Source organism: Hibiscus syriacus, unplaced genomic scaffold, assembly GCF_006381635.1.
Source record: "Hibiscus syriacus cultivar Baekdansim isolate YM2019G1 unplaced genomic scaffold, ASM638163v2 tig00110271_pilon, whole genome shotgun sequence".
Classification (NCBI taxonomy): domain Eukaryota; kingdom Viridiplantae; phylum Streptophyta; class Magnoliopsida; order Malvales; family Malvaceae; genus Hibiscus; species Hibiscus syriacus.
The window spans coordinates 219,088-236,295 of record NW_024062657.1 but is presented as its reverse complement, the minus strand read 5'-3'; the positions used below and the strand labels follow the sequence as shown (position 1 = coordinate 236,295).

The 17,208-nt window shown below is 32.9% G+C and overlaps 3 protein-coding genes across 3 annotated transcripts; 1 reads left to right on the top strand and 2 right to left on the bottom strand.

The window, feature by feature from the left end:
- Positions 1-2,568: 2,568 nt before the first annotated feature.
- LOC120115742 lies at positions 2,569-4,121 on the bottom strand. The gene is made up of 2 exons (XM_039136358.1): positions 2,731-4,121; positions 2,569-2,611 (listed from the first exon to the last, which is right to left on the bottom strand). The coding sequence occupies exons 1-2, from the start codon at positions 4,119-4,121 to the stop codon at positions 2,569-2,571; spliced, it is 1,434 nt and encodes a 477-aa protein (XP_038992289.1).
- Positions 4,122-7,340: 3,219 nt separating this feature from the next.
- On the top strand, positions 7,341-8,240 carry LOC120115741. The gene is made up of 2 exons (XM_039136357.1): positions 7,341-7,769; positions 7,875-8,240. The coding sequence occupies exons 1-2, from the start codon at positions 7,341-7,343 to the stop codon at positions 8,238-8,240; spliced, it is 795 nt and encodes a 264-aa protein (XP_038992288.1).
- A 1,574-nt stretch (positions 8,241-9,814) lies between these two features.
- Positions 9,815-13,470, bottom strand: LOC120115759. The gene is made up of 5 exons (XM_039136368.1): positions 13,184-13,470; positions 10,863-11,573; positions 10,591-10,782; positions 10,385-10,510; positions 9,815-9,992 (listed from the first exon to the last, which is right to left on the bottom strand). Exons 1-5 carry the CDS (start codon positions 13,226-13,228, stop codon positions 9,885-9,887), a joined length of 1,182 nt encoding a protein of 393 aa, XP_038992299.1. The 5' UTR covers positions 13,229-13,470; the 3' UTR covers positions 9,815-9,884.
- Between the last annotated feature and the right edge of the window lie 3,738 nt (positions 13,471-17,208).

Below are 17,208 nucleotides of genomic sequence, written 5' to 3'. Positions count from 1 at the left end.
ATTGGAAGATGATACAACTCTTGATTATAGTGGGTGTTATGTTTAGAGGCGACGACGACCGAAAGAATGTCAGATAATGCCGGTGCGAGTAAGTGCGAGTAAAAGAGTTCAATTGTTGCGGATTAGTTTGAGAAAATGAGGATTTTTTAAGAAAGAAGATGATTTTAACGTGTCATGTCGGTCATTTTAGGGATAATGATTATAATGAAATCGAATTAAAAGTACATTAATTTTATTATAAGTTTTAAAAGTTTGGTGACTAAAATGAAACTGTCCTAAACGTTTGAATACCATTTATGTAGTTTACCTTTTTTTACATAAAGTTTTATCCTCACTTTGTGAAAACCAGGTATTCTATATATGGGTTTCAATCCAATTGCCTCTATTATTATGGGCATGGCATATACAATCCGTTTTATACTGTTAATATTTATTGGAAATTTGTCATAAATGAATTACAATAATAAAATTTAAAATACGACTATCACATTATTTACTTAAAAAATATATAAAAATCATGAAAGTGTGGAAAACTAATTAATATATATATATATATATATATATATATATATATATATATATATATATATATATATATATATATATATTATTAAGGCTCATAGTTGAGTCTGGATAGAAGGATAATATTTAAATTTTTTTATTTTTGAAGTTAACATATAATTAAAAAAGATTATTTAGTTATTCACATGTTATTTATTTATTTTGATAATTTAATTATTTTTTTGGTAAAATCATATTTAACGTTTCATAATTTCATTTTATTTTCACTTTCTACTTAATTATTTTTTTGACAATATGGAGAATGTTGATATCGAACGTGAGCCCTCTTAAAAGAGGGTCATGCTTATTTTATGTGAGTAGTTAGGAGTTTAATATTTTTTTTATAATTTCTATTTAAAATTTGATGTATTTATTAGATAAATTATTAAACATAATAAAAAATAATTTAAAAGTAAATTTATTTATTTTTACTTATTCTTACAATTTATTTTCGATACTTATTATTAGAATACTAATTTTTATGTTCGTTCCAGTTCATAAAATCTCATAGATGGCCTTGATCCCACCATAACCCATTAAATGGCTCAAATTGTTAAAGAGAGTGTTGTTTTTCCTAGAGGTGCAGCTGCATTTGCAAGGTATGAGTACGTTATCAATTGTTAAGAAAGATTTTGAATAAATATTTCATTGTAATCCCCCGGATTATGGGAATGACATTGCTTGAATACATGTTTATGTCAGTGAACTTGGAGAACATGTTCAACAAGCATGCTCTTATACAGGCCGGTAAGTTGAAAATCGGGGAGCTGCGGTGAATGACCGAGGGGAATGGGGTTTTCATATTCTTTTTGTTATGGTTTGCAAGCTTTATTCCTGTTAGTATGTATAGCTGATTTGTATTCAGTTATGGGTTGGTTTGGTCTGCCCGAGTTAGTTAGTTGAGCTTGGGTTATTATAAATATCCGTTTATTCATTTGTAAAGGAGTGCGGCTTATTAATGAAAGTAAAGAAGTCGTGTTGAATTTCTTTTCCCTTTTTCTCTATTCTTCCCCTTAACTGGTTTCAGTTAGGGTTTTACATTCCTCTTGTTGAATCTCCGTTTATATTTCTGTTCTATGGAATTCTTCAATTCCTAGTTAGAATGATTGCTTTACAGTATGATATTGCCAAGGACTAGCAGGGTTTTCTGTCTAAAGTAGTTGTCAAAGGTTGTTTTCATGAAAGTTTATTTGATTACATTGCCAAAATGCATAAAGGTTGTTATAGATACTTAATATTGGAAAACATGAGGAATGTTAACCGAATGAAAGACCCAAACTGTTGCAGATGGGCCTCAAGCTCTACATCTTTTCTCTTCTTGGTGATTAAAAAGTGTGCAAAACCCCAAGAAAATTACTAAAAATTCAATATATGGTAATCAAAATGCAAAGATATCTCTTATACATGCAATCAAAAGGGAACAAAAATAATCCCAATCAATGGTAGCAATCTACGTAATCTAAAAACAGTCAAACTAAACCACAAGAAAACATAAAAACGGCGAGCTAACAACTCTGTTGCTTGTTTTAGAAGGCAGGACTGCAGAAAAATAATCTATCCAATTCATGTATAACACCTAAAGTTTAACGTACACGCTGCTGTACACTTTTGGGTCGAAGAGTGGGTCTCTGAGTATGAATGTAGGCCACTGCAACCGAGAAGGACTGCAGAGCTGAGAGCGTTGATTGAAAATGAATGAAATACAGGCTGTCGTGAACTTTCGATATCGTCAAGGTAGGAGAACCATGTTCGGGACCCTGTATTGTGATTCAGGTTGTTAAGTTAAAGGTCTGTTAACCATGAAAATGCTATGGAGGATAAGTTAGGTAAACATTGAAGGTGAGAATGAGATACCTGAATGGAAAAATCGAATAACTTGCAAGTGTTGGGCATATCTGTTGGAGGTGAACCGCCTTTACTTGACCTGGATTCGAGTACGGTCAGCGGACACCCTAAGTCCCAGCCACCACAGTCACAATGTCCACCATATCTCCATCTTCAATAAGACTAGAGGGGCCACCATTTCTGGTTCTTGGACCACCATGAATACCTGCTGGAATTAGAACATTCATACTTCTTGAGCAATCACTGGTACTACAAGAAAAAACTGAACGAGCCAGGGTTTCCGAACTTTTGGTGTTGGGCATATCCACCGGTTTCCTGAGAAACTTTAGGCCCCAACCTCCTGCTTCCGCCTGAGAATCCTCAGGTAAATGATCCCTCACAACAACGGCTGTCAGCTCAAGATTTGTTGGAAGTTGCTCATTGAAAAGTTTTGTCTGGTCTATAGCATCCGATTTGCCAACTGCATCTCTGCAAGGACCCAAAGAAGAATCTTCCATCATGGAACTCGATCGATGAAATCTTGACACCGTTATTTGCTTCAATGAATGACTACCCTTGAATGCTTCCACTACCTTTTTCGATAGACCCTTATTTGTCCAGTGATTATCCCTTGATGTTTGCATGCCACTGAACAAAACAAACTCTGTCTCCATGATTTTAGAATCTTGGGAACAGATTGAGAAAGAAGTAGACATCGTCATCTTACCAACAAGGTTTGATTCGTTATCACTAATCCGATGTTCCTTATGGCTACTCTTGCTCGAATGGAACAAGTACACATTGTCCAAACCCTTATTTCGAGCAGCTCCTTGTTTTGACAAATTGGCTAAATACACCTCCCTCTGGTTATCTAGGGAGAAAACAAAGTATGGAGTCCCACCATTCCACATGCATTGAAGCACTCCCTCAGAAATTGTTGTACAAGGAGAAGAAAACGACTGATCCGAGCATGTTGAGTCTGTACTTGACATGGAAACAAGCCTTTTACAAACAGTCTCAGATCCATACTTATGATTATCCGATATTGGCGTCTCACTTCGTAGGTCGTACAAGGTTTTATTACTGAAATCACCCGGAGAGCTCATTAAGTCATAACTTATTAGTCCTTTAGCATCATTCAAACTTGGATTGACATGGAATGCACCCAACTTCTGAAACAATGGACTTCCCAATATATTTTTCATGCTCCTGCAGCCCATTATCGAACCTACTATCCACAGTTCTGCAGAACCAGTGACTAAACTACCAGTCCCAATATCCGGTAGACATTCAAAACCAAAGCTGCCGAAATCACACGTACTTTCAGCCCCAATTTTAGCTGAATTCAGTCCATCAGATACAATGCCAATGTCTACAGAGCTGAAGTTCACAGAGATACTGCATTGAGCAACTTTTGCTGCATTGATATGAATCAACTCCAGGCAACAACGAAGATATTTCTCATGTAGAGTGACCACATGCCTTGGAATCGTATTCCCTCTGCCAAAAATAGCCCAAATCAATGAACCATTTATAAGACTTTTCCCTGCCTGTATTCTTCCAACATTTAATATCAGAGCATGCTGTGGGTTCACCAGACTAGCCAACCTTTTTGGTTTTAGTCCAGAACAATTCATTCCATAGTCTACTGATGTATCCTTCTTGTCCTCCAAAATGCGCAATGAATCTCCGTTTCCCCTGTCATCTTTCAGATCACTAACTAATGTGTTGTCCATTGGATGCATCGAATCAAGTATAACGCATCAATAACAGACACACCTCGTCACCATTTTCGGTCTCAAAACGGTCGATAATCCTCCAAACTGCCCCATCTGTACTTCATTAGAAATCTGAACAGAAGATGAATTACATCAACAAACAGAAAGAACGCAATCACCCGTTAGCCACCGTTCTGTTACCTCAACTAGAAACAATAACGTATAAGACAAATGACAACGGAGACTGCATTTTCAGCAATGAGAAATAAAACAGAATGTGTCAAAATCGAATAACTTAATCAAGTAACGATGAATCTTTAATTTTTCATATATGTAATCTAACTATGCCGAGTTATGAACTAGAAAGACGAGAACAAATATCCTTCCACTTTGCGTTGTCTTTTTTCTTCATTTATTCTCAAGGAATCTAAATGAGATATAAACTGTAAATTAGTGGTTAGCAATCCAAATCATGGCATAAACTTTTTCCCCTTTTTTGAATCACAATTATGACAGTTAACTTTAAAAGCTTGATTACAACAGCATTATAAAGCAGGGAAAAGATGGAATAAAGAAGCATAAATATATCAGAAAAAATCCCAAAAAAAATATTCAGAAACTAACATGGTAAAGAACACTGACATGGAGTTGTTGAACACTGTCAAACATGGAACTCTATGACAATAAATCAGCTTCCACCAATGCAAGCAACTCAGATATAAAACTCTATAAGAGCGAAAATGGGAACTACTTGCTATTATTTATATCAGAGAAGAATAAATATATAAAGCACAAAAAACCAGAAATAAAATGCAGAAGAAAGTTGCAAACTTTTCTGAAGGGAATAAGTAAGAAGAAAAGCTCTCTCTTTTTTTTTTCGTCTTACCGCATAGAAATGGATCCAAGATACAAATGAAGCACCCCAATCCAATTCAATAGACAAGCAAAAAAGAAAAACAGAAGCAGCAGCTTTTTGTGAATAAACTAAAAAATAGTGCTGGTGCTGGTGCTGGTGCTGGTGGGAAAGAGAGAAAAAAGAAAGAAGGAAAGAAGCAAACCATTCTAGAATCCCAAGCACATTTTTTTCCTAAGCACCCCAAAGGCCAAAACTGTAGCAAAAGTCGAGGAATTTGGATTCCATGGTTTCTCCTTTCAACTTTGAAGAGCCACCCACATATTTTTAATCAATTATTTCACTGGTAAAGTACATAAATGGTACATTATATGATATTATTTTATCAAATCATTAATTTTTTAAAATTATATAATAATATCTAGATTATAAGAAGTTATTTTGTTAAATTTTTTTATTAAAAATTGTGAAATGACCTTTTTACTATTAATATATTCTAAAATTATTATTTTTCGTTAAAAACGATCGACGTCTAAATTAGATGTTAACTTATTAATCTAGATATGATAAAATTATATTTTAATAATATCTACTGATATCGATGTTGCATTTAAGCATTGGCTGAATGATATAATATAAACAAAAAGTCGACCCACAAAATATAGCTCAAACGATTTTGAGATCAAATTTTATTATAATTCATTTAACAGATTAACATTCAACCAGGGCCTGCCCTGGACCAAGGCAAGAGGGACGTCTGCTCAGGACTTATAAATTAAAAAATTATGTATATATATTATAATAAACTTTAATAAAAATTATATAATAAAATAATGGGCCCATAAATTTAATAAGATATTATTGTCATTATTAAATTTTTATGTTAACAATAATAAACTTATACTTCTTTTATAACTCTGATTCAATTTTTATTTCTTAAAATAAAAAAACCAATGAATTTCTTTAATTTTGTTCTTTCTAAATTCTCACTATCAATACACTAAATCATTTTTCCGATTTTTCATATCAATGAAAAGTTTTATTAACAGTATTACTTCTCTTCAAAACTCAATGGGAGAAAAAATTTAAATATAATTAATCTCCTTTTTTTCTCTTCTATGTTTCACGATTCATCTGAAAATTATTACACTCACTTTTTAATTTCTCACAAACAAAAAGTTATAATTTTTTATCATCGATTATGGTGCTTGAATCATATTAAAGATTGTTCTTAAAATTCTAGGTAAGATCATATTTTTCAAATTATTTCTTTTGCTTTTTATATATTTCTAAATTCTAAATAAGATCGTTTTTTTTATTTTCAAATGTTATGTTGTGTATTGAGAAAAATATGTTGAAAGTATTGATGTTGATGCTATAATCAATGATTTACCATCAAAAAAATACTCGAAAACAATGTTTTGTTTACAAGTATTTGTATATTTAAATACATTTTTAAACATTTTTGATAATATAATAAATTACTATTTGTTTAATTTAATAAAATAAATTCTAATAAAAATTTTGTAGTACATATTTTTTAGGATATCATGAAACTTTTGAGGATATGGCAGCTGAGTTGGACAATTTTTTCAAAAGCCTTATAGGTACTGCTGATCCCATAGTGAAGAGTTGTCCTCCTGACTGGTTAAAGTTTGTTCTAAATTACTCTTTACCTGTTGGGGCTGAGGATATCCTAGGTGGAGTGATTACTGATGCTGAAATCAAAGATGCACTATTCAGGAAGGGGGAAAATAAGAGCCCTGGGCCTGATGGTTATACCTCATGGTTCTTCAAGGTCACTTGGGATATAGTTGGCAATGATTTTATTGGGGCTGTAAGGTACTTCTTCCAATCTTCCTCTCTTTTACCTGCTTTTAATGCCACATCCATTGTCTTAGTGCCTAAATCCCCTAATGCATGTATGGACAAGGAATTTAGTCCCATTTCTTGTTGTTCTGTGATTTATAAGACAATCACTAGGATCCTGGTCACTAGATTAGCTTTGTTATTTCCTGGTATGATTTCCCCTAATCAATCAACATTTGTTAAGGGTGGGAATATTGTTGACAATACCTTATTGGCTCAGGAAGTAGTTAGGGGATATTCTAGGAAGTAGTTAGGGGATATTCTAGGAAGAACATTTCTCCTAGATGCACAATTAAGATTGACTTGCAGAAGGCTTTTGATTCAATCTGTTGGGACTTCTTGATGAATGTTCTTGAAGTTTCGGGGCTGCCTGAGGTGTTTTGTGGTTGAATAAAAGCTTGTATTACTACCCCCAGATTCTCTATTTCTTTGAATGGTAGTTTGGTGGGGTATTTTAAAGGGGCTAGGGGGTTAGACAGGGCGATCCCCTTTCCCCTTATCATTTTGTGATTGTGATGAATGTACTTTCCTCACTGCTAGATGTTGCTTCCAGGATTAATGTGTTTAGATTCCACCCAAAATGCAAAAAAATTCCCCTCACTCACCTCTGTTTTGCTGATGACCTCCTTTTGTTCTATCATGGATCACTGGATTCTGTGGTGGGGGTGGTTAGTTTCTTGGACAAGTTCTATGAGATTTCTGGCCTTAGATTGAATGCTACAAAGACTGAATTATTTACTTGTGGGATATCAGAAGATAAATTTGAGCTGATTCATAGAGCCACTGGTTTTAGGATTGGTCAGCTTCCTGTTAGATATCTTGGGGTGCCCTTGGTCACACGTAAGCTCACTAGCAAGGACTGCTCGGCATTGCTGGTGAAAATTAAGGACAAAATTGATAAGTGGTCCAGCAGAAAACTCAGTTATGGGGGTAGACTTCAGTTTGTAAAATCTGTCTTGTTCAACTTGTTTGGTTATTAGAGTAGACAATTAATACTGCCTAAGGGTGTCATTAGGGATATTGAGAAGCTTTGTATGAAGTTCTTTTAGAGAGGCAGCGACACCTCTACTAGTGGTGCTAGAGTGAGCTGGAACCAGGTGTGCTCACCTAAATCTGAGGGAGGATTGGGCTTAAGGAAGCTTGTTGACTGGAGTAAAGCATGTTGTCTAATGCTTATTAAGTGTATCCTTGCGGGGGAAGGGTCACTGTGGATTGTGTGGATTAAGAGCTACTGTTTTAAGTATGTTGATTATTGGTCTGTGGTTAGTAAACCTCATTTCAGCTGGATTCTCAGCAAGTTGATTAAGCTGAGGGAGGAGGCTGGGCGTTTATTTAGGCCTTTGGCTAGCTTATCTCAGGTCAATGACAGGTGGATATGGGATAGTGTCCGCGAAAGAAGTGACAAGGTTGCATGACATAGACTCATCTGGTTTCCTGCTCATATCCCCAAGTTTTCTCTTATGGCTTGGATGGTTCTGCTCGATAAGCTTCCTACTAAGGACAGATTAGGCAGGTTTGGAATTGTGGTTAACAACAGTTTATGTGTGTTGTATGGGGTAGGTCAAAAATCTCGCAACCATCTATTCCTTGAATGCCCCTTTGCGTCTGAGATATGGTGTGTTGTTTTGCTTGATTGTGAATTGAAGCATCAGGTGCTGGGATGATGAGATTCGTTGGATGATTATACACTTTAAGGGAAAATCCCTCTTAGTTCATATACTCAAGCTTGCTTGGACCGGGTTTGTTTACTCTATTTGGGAGGAACGAAATCACAGGAGTTTTAGAGGAGTGTTTCGTTCAGCTGATTCTATTGAAATAGTATTAGAGAGGTGGTTCGTATTAAATTGTATGGGGGTTACATTAATCGAGTCGATGATGTAAATAGGCGTATGTGCCAAAATTGGGGGCTAATATAATGTTTCTTGTAGCAGCTGTGCTGCTTTCTTTGGATGAATAAACTTCACTTATCCAAAAAATTTTTTTTGTAGTACATATTTCTTAAAAAAATGAATTAGGAGTCTAATTTTTAATTTTGCCTCGAGTAAAAAATAGTTAAGATAAATCATGCATCTAATTTAGATGACTGTTAAGTTTTTAATAGAAAAAATAAGTTTATAACCTATAAATAATCAGATGTTTATTTTATAACTTTTAATAATAAGTAAAACAAAATTTTATAATAAAAATCTATTTATAATTTTTAATAATAAAACTATTAAAATAATACATTATAATAGAGACCATTTGTGTATTTGCATTTATTTCACAGGGCAAATGAAATATACTACAGAGGACAGGAAATCTTTTTATAGAAACCATTAAAAAATACACAAAAGTAAAAGAAGTGAGCTGGAACGCAGCATAGAATCCACTATGGCAAAAAAGAAAAGGCAAACGCCTGCGGATGGATTTTCTTGTTTTAATTTGTATTTATTTTAAGCTTTTTTGTTGGTCTTTTTGTGGATTTTATTCCCAAAGACATGTGGATGAGAGAGATGGAAAAGGAGACATTGAAGGAATCTTGGTTCTCATTACCTTGGATTATATTAGTCTAAACATTATGGTTCAGACTTCAGATTGATTTTTACTTTACTGTCTTTCTCACTCCTAGAAGAGCCCTTAAACATGTGCGAGAAAAATGGTATAATTTAAGGACAATTTGTGTACATTTAACTTCTATTTCAATATATAAATTTATACTAGAGGCGAGTCAAGCCATTCAAGCAAACAAAACTATTTGTTTACACTCACAAACTACCATCAAATTCAATTCCTTCAACAAGTGAAAGCGGCAATTAAGTAATGCCATAATATCATTGTAATAATGTGCTGATCACATACAATTGAACTTGATACAAGTGGAATTACCATATACATACATATATCTACAATAATTACAGTTTTATTTACCATCTATTAGTAATCCTGACTTATTTTGTATGAAGTAGGACCTTATTATTTTCCCCTCTTTTTATTTTTTATTTTTTTAAAGATCAAACTTGGAGAAAACCCAGTTTGAAACAGGGGTCCCTGCAAAATTGTAGTGGATTTAGAACTATTTAAATCCAGGATTGGATTGGGTAGTTGCATTTGAAAGAGTTGACGCCACTAATGTGTGCAAAAATATCAGGTGAATCAACCATGTCTTCCTCTTCTTTCACAACAACCTGCTTAAAAATCAAACCAAAATATTATACTCAATACTTAGTGTTGTACCTTCACAAATATTTTTAAGAATCTATTAAATTTCCGTTAATAAAAGTCTTCATAATGACTCGAGATTTATATCAATCATCTTATAATTGCGGTATTTATATCTCAAGGAAAGATTGAGAAAGAAGTTTTTTTTGTGTCTGAATTATTCTCTCCTATGTTATATTTTTTCTTTCTTTTATTCTTACAGCTAACGGTTGTCCTTGCACCGGTCACAGTTCTTCGCTTAAACAAAAATGATGAATTGACAACCGCCGACGCAATAAACTTGTTTCTAGCAACAAGTATCATCAATGAAAATGGGAATTTTATGAAGAAAAGAAAGAAGAAGAAAGAAGACCCTTACTTCATCATCATATTCTTCATCATGATTGCTGCAAGCTTGCCTATTGGTGTCTCCAAATTCATCATTTTTGGCAAACCTTCCTCTTACTCGGGGCCTGCCATCGGCTAATGTCTTGCGGCATGCATACTGCGTATTGATTTACAAGCATCACTACTTCAATTCTTAAAAGAATCAAAATATATATGAGAGGGATTAAGTATAGGGACCTTGATTTTCTTGCTGAAGTTCCTCTCATTCCTTTTCTTCATGTACCTATGAATCTTCTCCTTCCTTTGTTCCACAGAAAGTTTCCCAACCTTGTTGAAACATGAATCTTCCAAAATCGAATTCTCTGAAGCTAAAGGAGTAGAGCTAGTTGTTGCTACTCCAACCAGTTGTTGATTCTCACTGCTCAGACCCTTTTCGAAACAATAAAAAAACGATTACAAATTTATAAAGTGACGGTTTCTTCATTGAATGATGAAGATTAAACAAGTACCTGTAAGTCTCCAGGTTTGAAAACTCGTTGGACAGAATCATGGCAAAAGATTCCAGCATCATCACCCTGGAATTCCAAGTCTTGTGGTTGAAGTTCAGAGTTCAAAAGAATTCTGTCGGTAAAAATCCCAGAACTACCAGCAGGCATGAAAGTGGACATTGGAGGGCCAAAGAAAGAGCAAGAAGGAGACGAAGGGTTTAAAGGTACATAAGAAGGCACCGAGGACAAGCAATCTTCGTCGAAAACAGACGACAATGGTGGCCCTAAAAGCGGTCCGACCGTGTCGGCGGTGGCATACTGCGACAGCCCCTCGGCTGAGACATCGGGTAATTGGATTTGAGATTGCACCAAGGAAAGGTCGAATTGGTTTTGTTGTGTTAGAAATTGTGGGACTGTGAAAGATGGGGTTTCAGAGAAGTCTATGGAAGCTGAAATGTCATCCGGTGAATCAAAGATTATGGACAGATTGTTGTTGTTGGCGGTGGCGGCTACAGTGGAGCTTGTGGCGGCGTTGGTGGCGGTGACAGCGGCGGCGGAATTCGTATCCCTGTTGTTGTGGCCGTTGAGTTGTTCAATGTCTGGTGGTATGTTGAGATTGTTTCCGTAGGAAGAGTTTTCATCAGTGACCTCAGAGTTCTGCAGGGCGTCCGAAAAAAGATCATTATCTGACAAATAAAAATTTGGACCACTGATCGGGCTTGGTATATCCTCCTGAAAATATAATTAAAAATACATGTTCAGATCAATGAAATCAGACAAAAGAAAAAACCATGCATGCATGGAAGATATCAATTTTATAGAATTATGATCATATAGATATCTAACAATGTATTCTAATGTATGGATATCCGAATCTGATATATTTTTGACATGAATATTAAGATATAATCTCAATATATATATATAAAAAACCTGGAACCTGTACCAAATTCGAATAGCAATGAAGGAAGAAAATCTGATAGAGATATAATTTCATACAAAGAAAAGGATTTCTGCTCCATGTGACCTGTATATGAACTCAAAGCATCCCCTTTGTTTTCCAAAAGAATCCAGAAGTTAATGCTACATTATATTTATTTAGATTATAGAAAATAAAGAAAAATCCAAATTCAAACAAACAACTGGAATTTAAGAAAAGAAAAATATAAATTCCAATACCCTATTTATGTTTTCCATGTGAAATGTTGTCTTTAGGGTCTTTCACCCAATCTAATAGGAGAAAAAGGAGAGAAAGAATCACAATTACAAAAGCTTAAACAACAAGCATGGAAAGTTACTGATTCCATAGTGATCAAAAAGAAAAGTTGGAACAAAAATGGAGGGGAGGAAAATATCATGATTAGATTAGGAAGATGATGCTACCCTCAAGAAAGAGACATTTTTTAAATTGGGAATGTCTTCTTCTTATATATATGTTCAAAAGTTAACATATATGCATATCATCTAGAAAAAAATGTTGTGGAAAATTTAATATAATTCGTTCAAAGTTCATGGTTATAAAAAAGAATTTTAAATTTTAGGGTAAATTACACGTTTATTATCCTAATTATAGTTTTTCATTTTTTATCTCTCAATTGTTTTTTGTTTCAAAATTATGCATATCATTATATTTTGATCACCTGCAGTTAAAAAATTAGCGGTGATATTGATGTGTCATCATAAGGCAATGTCACGTCATCAGTAAAAGAATTTAAAAAATGTTAAGTCAGTTGTTCTGCTGTTTTTTTAACGATGGATGACAAAAAAAAACTAAAACATAGCATTAAGTATGATTTTGAAAAGAAAATAATAGTTGGGTGACCAAAACGGAACAAAAGTTATAATTGAGGTACTAAACGTGTAGTTTAGCCTGAAATTTAATGTCATTTTCAAAAAAAAAAAAATAATAATATTATTGGTTCAAATTTGTTTAAAAAGGGTAATGGCTGAAATGAAGGGAAGCCTAAAACTAACGCAGTGGCATTATTTTGGTCAAAGATAAACGTGTAATATTTCACATGAAATAAGAACCAACGGAAACTGAAAAAGGAAATAAAGTAAGGCATGAAATGATTGAACTTAAAATGATATGAAAGGAACACAGATATATATATATATATCATATAAATTTGTGAAATTATATATCACGAAAGTATTAGACAGAAACTCACGTAAACCTTGTAATAGTAAGACTGAAAACCTAGCCATCAACGAAAAGAATCTTTGTTATCATTTTTTGTATACATATGAACGCATGAAACAAAAGAGAAACGAAAATGGTGAATTATCAATATATTCAAGAAAATTAAATTCAAAGAGGAGAGATGAGATGAGAGAATTACAATGGGAAGCTGTTGCTCTGGTGGATGAATCATGTCTTGCAACATGTTTGGTCAAGGGCTCTTCTTTGAATTGAAATTACAAGAAGGGAACAAGAAACAGTTTTGCTACTGAATTGTTGGCAGAAGCTTGAAATGTAAGAAGGTTATGGTAGAAGAAGGCAAATTCATTTAAATTACGGAGAAAAAAAACACAGATGTAAGATGCAAGGCAAGCAAGAAATCTGGAAGATTTTGTCTGTTTTTTTTTCTCCTTTGAACATGAAAAACGTTGGCTAAGAAGATGGGAGATATGGGGTGTTAAAACTAGGTTATATATAGTGAATTTAGCCACCTTGGTAAATCTCTTGTGTGTCAACACGACAATCACGATGAGCCAAGGGTTTTTTTTACTCACTTTCAACGCGGATTTTTTACAAACAAAAATAACCCAAAATAAAACACCCTTTAGATAGTTGAAAAATAGAGACAAAAAGAAGAGGAGAGCTTAGAAATGGCTCTAAAAAAACAGGATATCAAAAAGGCCTTTAAGCACCAAGTTTTAACTCAAGGAAGGTGCTTATGTTTGAGAGGAGGTTGGTGGGGAATATATGAATACGGGGCTTCATTATTGAACGATTTATGAAAAGGGTAAATTACAAATTTGACAATTAAACTTTCATTTGATTCTTATTTAACTCACCGTACTTTCAAAATTTTCAATTTAATTACCAAACTTTATACATTGAACTTTTTTTGTCACTCTGTCGTTAAATAATTAATGAGGTTATGGCGTAGAAACTTATATCAAAACGAAATAGTTTTGGATCTCTAAAAAAATTAATTTTGACCAAAACGATATTGTTGTGCTAAATAAAAATTATATTTCTTTTTTTCCTTCATCCTTTCTGTTTTCCCTCTTTATTCTTCTTCTTCATCCTCTCATTTCCATTTGCTGAGGAGCCACCTTCAACTTCGCGGATCCCCTCTTTATTTTTCTTAATTTTTTGGGTCCATTTTTCTTATCCTTTTAGCCATCTTTCAAATTCGCCCTCACCCCCTCACTTTCCTTTTTATAATTTTGATTTCACAGCTTTCTCTTTATCAATCTCCATTCTCCATGCTTGAAACGTCACCTTCTAATCTTTCCATTCTCCATGCCTAAAAGGTTATCTTCTAATCTTTGATTATGATTTTTGAATTATTTTATATTCCCTTGATTTTAATTTGTTTACTGTTTATCCTTGGGTTTTCAATTTTCATGTTTATCTGCTGGGATAACATAGCTAAATTTCATGAATGAACTCCATTTTCATTTTCATTTCCATTTCCAAATTTCATGAATGAAACCCAATTTCCATTTCCATTCCCATTTGCAATTTTCAATTTTCATGTTTATCTGTTGGGATTTGGTGTTAGAGTTCTGTATAGGATTTTTTTGCCTAATTAATTTTTATTTTATTAAATAAAAATCTTATGTGGCTGTGTTTTAATATTAAATAAGTCACGTCAACGAGCTGTTAGTAATGTAACGGCATAGTGACCCAAAAAAAACTTAATCTATAAAATCAAGTGAGTAAATTGAAAATTTTGAAAATACGATAAATAAAATAGAATTTGCATGAAAGTTCAATTATTAAATTTATAATTTACCCTTATAAAAAAAGGTTTACAAAGGAATCAAATAAAAAGTGATATATTCGGACGAAATGTTAGATTCAGGGATGGATAGAAAAGTAGCGGGTAAAAATTTCAATTTTTAATAAATTTTAAATATTCTTTTATTTACGATAATATGTTTTCTGTCTCCTCAAATTTTATAGGGTAAAACACATGTTTAGTATCTCAACTATCACTTTTGTTTTGTTTTAGTCATCTAATTATTAATTGTTTTTAAAATCATACCTAACATTGTGTTTTAATTTATTTTGGCCACCTAATGTTAAAAAAGTAACAAAACTAGTGATGAGATATTTTTTAAATTTTTTCAATGATGACATGACATTATCTTATGATGACACGTCAGTTTTATCGTTAATTTTTTAATGGCGGGTAACCAAAATGAAATCAAAACGTAATGCTAATATAATTTTGAAACAAAAAAATAGTTGGGTGACCAAAATGGAAAAAGTAATAATTGAGATACTAAATACATATTTTACCCAATTTTATAAATTCACCCTCCTAAATACTGTTCTTAGCTTGAATTTTAATTCCGGAATAAATTAAATTAGAAAGGTCATCATCGTAATATAGATTAGATAAATAACGGATTAAATATAAGTTATTTTATAAAAATAAAATAGAAAGGAAACTGTCAGATTTCTTGAAAATTTCCTTGATTAAGGTGAAACTGGTGTTTTCATGCTACTTTTGGGGCACTTTTCCACCCCACCATAGATCCGTGTGGAATTACTTTTTCAACGTTAAAAGCAAAGCTAGTTTTAATATAGGCAAGCTTTCCAGGTTTAAAGGAAATGCTACTTTTTTGTAAGGTAATTATAAGGAATTAATGAATTTAATTTTTCATAAATGTAAAAATGCTTCTATTAAACATCTTTCTTAGCTTGTATGGCTATTTTAGCATGCATAGTCTATAGACCAGAGTCAAACATACATTTTTAGGTTTAAACTTATGGGTTAGGTATCTATGATTTTAATGTCCCTCCATGTGCCCAAGCCTCCCATGATCCATGCTCATGAAGGGCTTTTATGCACTTTTTTTAATTTCTGTATTATGTTAAAGTTTAATCGCCATGCTTGTTGTACAACATTAATTTTTATGTATTTTTAACATTTTAAAATTATGATCCTCAAGTTAAACAATTTTTGAATTCCTTATGTTTATAGTATTTTTTAATCAATTTAACTCGTAATATTTAAAAGTATATTAAAAAATCATCGTTAATTGAATAATATAATCTTTTAAATTTCCACTTTTACAAATTTAAAGAGGTAAAATTGATAAAAAAAATATAAATATAAACAAATAAAGAATTTTTTTGTTTTTATAATTTTTAGTCAATAATTAAAATAATCTTGACAAGAAGTTAGTGGAGACGAGAGAAACCAAAATTTTTAAATATAATATAATATAAAAATCTAATGTTATAAAATTAAAATATATAATCATCTTTTACATATTTAGAACTGCATATTTAATTCATCTATAGAGGGTTTACTTCTGTTTGTACATAATACATGTAAAAAATATGTAGCTTAGGACTCAACTCGTTTCCAATCGGTTAATCCTTTAGATACCAAGTATTTCTTTATATACCACTTTTTATTATCTGAGAAGTTTAATTTCGTTTGTTTTACCATCTCTGGTATTGTTATCGACTCAGATTATTATACTTATAACAAAAGATACCTCTATAGATTAATTATAATGTAACCTTTCTACTATACAAAGAAAGCAAAGACATCTCTACCAAGGTCAAAGAAATAATTGTCCTTGACCTCAGTAGAGCATAGAGAACATTTTCAAAACATCGAGAATCCTTCACAAGGAATGCATTTAAGCCTAGAGACAATTCTGCTCGAATTAATTGAGTTCCTTTAGAAGTGTAAAGTATCATTTGTAAGCAGAGTTGTAACGCCCCGAATTTTGGGTAGTAGTTTCAGGTTGACCTGAGTGGGCCTTAGAATAAACCCATTAGCTTGTAGGAAACCTTGACCCAAGTTTGAGTGGTTTGGACTTGGCTTTGGCTCAGTGGATGGTAAAAAAGGGTTTTGGAGTAATAATCAAAATGAGCATCAAAAGAGCAGTTTTACCATTTTCATTTTCAAAGGTTGATCATCCATTAAGGCAGATGATCTTACGCCTAACTTTTTCTCTCTTTTTCCCAACTCTTTTTTTTCTTTTCTTCTGCTTCCTTCATCCTTTTTTCTCCCACTCTTTCAATGCAACAAAGGTGCCAACTTTGCTAGAAAATCAGTCCATTTTTTAGATTTCAAAGTAAGGAATAAAACCTCAATCTTCTAAGCTTTCATTCAAGCTCTTAGTCGCAAGTTTTGGCCATGGTTAGCAAAAATGAGTTTAGTGA